General features: G+C 49.2%; 2 protein-coding genes across 2 annotated transcripts; both read right to left on the bottom strand.

Annotated features, from left to right (window-relative positions):
* Window positions 1–113: 113 nt before the first annotated feature.
* FOMMEDRAFT_163128 (uncharacterized protein) lies at window positions 114–721 on the bottom strand (the record flags this gene model as incomplete). Its single annotated transcript, XM_007272191.1, has 4 exons — window positions 114–141; window positions 208–269; window positions 323–417; window positions 511–721. The coding sequence occupies 4 exons, from the start codon at window positions 719–721 to the stop codon at window positions 114–116; spliced, it is 396 nt and encodes a 131-aa protein (XP_007272253.1).
* Window positions 722–1450: 729 nt separating this feature from the next.
* FOMMEDRAFT_163129 (uncharacterized protein) lies at window positions 1451–3223 on the bottom strand (the record flags this gene model as incomplete). The annotated part of the gene is made up of 5 exons (XM_007272192.1): window positions 1451–1566; window positions 1630–1727; window positions 1834–2734; window positions 2787–2855; window positions 2911–3223. The coding sequence occupies 5 exons, from the start codon at window positions 3221–3223 to the stop codon at window positions 1451–1453; spliced, it is 1497 nt and encodes a 498-aa protein (XP_007272254.1).
* Between the last annotated feature and the right edge of the window lie 319 nt (window positions 3224–3542).

Below are 3542 nucleotides of genomic sequence, written 5' to 3' on the forward strand. Positions count from 1 at the left end.
GGGCAGTAACGCATTTTGACTCAGCTGTTACCACGTCAAACTTTAAGTTTAACTCATCCCTTTCATTCTGCTACACAAAAAAGAACACTATTAACGTTTTTCGAGGATTAATGTTAGCCCCTGATGGCCCACGAGTCAAGACTAACAAAGGCAAAAACAAGCTCAAGAGTAATAAATGCGAACGGTAGCTTTTCTCTCACTTCTCACCGTTCCGACGTAACTCGCTTACGTTGACCAAACCAGTCTTCAATCGATTTCGGCTGCATCCGCTGCAAAAAACTTCAAAAGCCTCGCGTGGAAGTTCATAGATCGATATCGCTACCTGTGTACCATTAAAAACGCTCAGGGATGGTGTATTTGCGATGTTTCTCGTGAACATCCATCTTTTTGCATCCTTTGGCTTCTCAGTGAAGCCCACTGAAACAATGAACGTTCAATCCATTCATTCGTAAGTCCACTTCCTTTCGCATCCTAGTTCAACACATTAATAAGGATTTAGGACGAGCGTACTAGAGCTTTCCAAGTAATCCTCTGTGCGACTATTCAAGGGTGACCCCACTTCGTTCTTGTCTTTGACTGGTCCAACACCAGCGCTAGCCGATTGCATACTTGACGAAAGTTCGGCATGGATCGGAATCCTGCAAACCTTGGTAACTTGCTGAGCTGTTGTGCAGGACTCTCTATCCCGCCGGATCTTAAACTCGGTTCCTTGAGTCACCATGTGGTAGGCTTCAGTGATCTCGCGACATCGCCTTGTCGGTGAGCGACGTCAGCAACAGGATTAGCATATTATCGTACTAGATTTGTTTTATCAGTCCGAATGCTTATGAGTTTCCAATAATTTTTGCAGTCATCGTGACTGCAGCCTGTCTCGGTAGTGAAGAGTCCCCTTGAAGCATAGAAACAGAGCGAGTCCATTTGTGAGTGACGTATCATTCCCTGTCCCGGTAGTGTGTTTATTAAATATGAATATAAGATGTGCACACCAGGTGTTTTTGACCAATCTCACCTTCCGCGGAAGTGTACGGATCTTCTAACTTGGAGAAATTTACGATGGCTGAGACTCTCTACTACTGTTGTCTCGCACATAATCTTCTTAATCTTCGTTTCTGAAGGGCACTTCGACCAACCAGATTATGAGGAGGCTTGCTGATCTTTCGAGATCAGCAAGCCAAAAGCCGACACCGAATTGGGCATCGCTTTTATATTATTACAGGGAGAACGGGGCCTTTAGCCGTACAGGAAGTGCGAAACAGAGAGAAAATAAAGAGGAAACAAGAGATACAAATACAGATACAAGTACAAGTACAGAGCAGGTGGAGGACAAGAACTACTAGCGGAAAGTCGAGGAAGGACTTAGTGGTGCAGTCGCGACAGCGAAAGGTAGAGAAAAACGTGCCGAAAGTGATGAAGGGCTATCGCCGACGTTGTTCAGACGCCCGGTAGTCGTTCAACTCGCCATTGCATCGGAGGACACTGTTGGGTTGCTGATATGCACCTCGGAAGACTCGGATAAATGGCGGATAGCGTTGGAGAGGCAATATATAGCAGGGAGCAGACGCTCTGCTGACGATGGTCGATTTCAAAGTCTGTGGACACATTACCGACACCCGGACTAACAAGACAGACACAAGAAGCCAGGTGGACGAGCAGGCTGACTTTGCAGTTCATAACCGTAATCGAGGTGTGGAATGATCTCTTGATCGTACGCATTTTCCTCTGGACGGCTGTCGAGATGAACGATTGAAACACAAGGCCCCTAGGCTTGGTCGGATATGGTCGTGACGCTCAAGACTGTATGGAACCGCTTCTTTTGGTCACCTCCATACGAACTATCTAGCGCTTTCTGTCTCCTCATCACGATGGAGAGTTGACAATCGTGAGACGGAGTGTGACGGAGGAAGAGATGGAGGGCTGGGAGCCCTTGACCTTCTTCCGCCACCAAGGATGAAGGAACCCGAAACATATTCATCAATCTCGTCCTCGTCCTCACCCTCATCCAGAACGTCCATCAATTCGTCCGGTGCCTCCTCTTCCTCCATCGTTCCCGGAAGAACAATTACGAGGGATCTATCAAACGATTGAACGTCTTCCGACTGCGCACGTGGCGTCGAAATCGGTGTCGAACCGACCGACTCGCTTTTACTTATATGGCATTCGGAATGCTCAGTCGATAGCTCCGGCGTACTCCGGTTACTATCGAACTTGAACGTATCCTCGTTTGTCAGTTCAGACTCTGGCATCACTGGACTCCAATCCCATGCCGGAGGTGTATCCCAGAGGTAATCCTCCTCTTCTTCTTCCATTTTGATCTGTACGAACTCAACCGCAATTGCCAGAGAATCATCTATCGTTGATCTCACAGGTGCACGATCTGGAGATGGCGACCTCGTCGTCCTGTTTCCCTCGTCGCTTCCCGAGTTTGCGGGACCATCGGGAAAGACGATGCTGCGCGATCGCAGCTGACGGACGTTGGTTGCACCAATCATGTTGTCCAACGACATCGAACGTGCGTTGGATGACCCCGCAACGGCCTCCTCACTAATACGCTGCCTCTTCATTCGCCTTGCCTCGTCTTCTTCGCCATCGACGCCCTCGACTGGGCGCTTGCCGCCTACCCGGACAGTACGATCTTGGGTAGTCGCCCTTCTAATTTTTCTGCGGGTCCACCCATGCCCGCGCTTCTTGCGAGCTTTCAGCCTGGGAGGGAGTGGGAAGGAAGCATTCGGAAGGTCTGGACCTTATGTCAGCTCAATGCTGCATTTATGTATGGTGGTCTAACTTACCTTCACGAGAATTTTGCGGACTTTCGGTGGAAGATCCCGAGGCCTGTGGCCGGCTATCAAGGACCTCGGCTAGAATAGATATTTTAATGAGGAACTTTGAACTGGAATGAAGAGGGAGACTTACCATTTCGTTTACGTTTCTTTTCGACGACATGCGCAGCTTGCGCTGTCTTCGGGTTGGAGGACGTCGACCCTGTCGAGGCGGACTGGTCCTCTCTAGTAGTGAAAGCTTGTAGAGCACCGTGACTACCTGTGGTAGTGCTGAAGGCATTGCCATGGACGTTGGCGGAGCCTTCAGCTTCATTGCTAAAGATGGCGGTGCTCTCGAAGTTGATTGTCTGGAAATCGCGCGAATATCTTGTACGTATTAGCGATGCCCCGCCGTTGGTGGTTGCCTCAACACTAGTGACTTGCGTGTTTACACGTTGCTTTTGCATCGCGCGAGTGAGAACCATTGTGTTCTATTGTATATATGACACGCTGGCGGGGGAAGTTGTTCCGAGGAGCTGTTGTTGTGTGTGGAGAGTGGGGATGTGCGGGGAGTGGGGGTGGGTGGGGAGTGCTGACTTGGTTGACTTTGACAGCCACGCTCTTTATATGCCTTCACGATATGGTCTGAGCGTCATCAAGACACATCAATACTAATCTAACCATCTTCGTTAACCATTGTCTTCTAGGCCTAATCATTGCCTATTTTTCAAGGGCGGTTATTCCCGAGGCCACGATCGGTGAGTATTCAAGGAAATGCAGTGCAAT

This window comes from Fomitiporia mediterranea (assembly GCF_000271605.1).
Source record: "Fomitiporia mediterranea MF3/22 unplaced genomic scaffold FOMMEscaffold_333, whole genome shotgun sequence".
Classification (NCBI taxonomy): domain Eukaryota; kingdom Fungi; phylum Basidiomycota; class Agaricomycetes; order Hymenochaetales; family Hymenochaetaceae; genus Fomitiporia; species Fomitiporia mediterranea.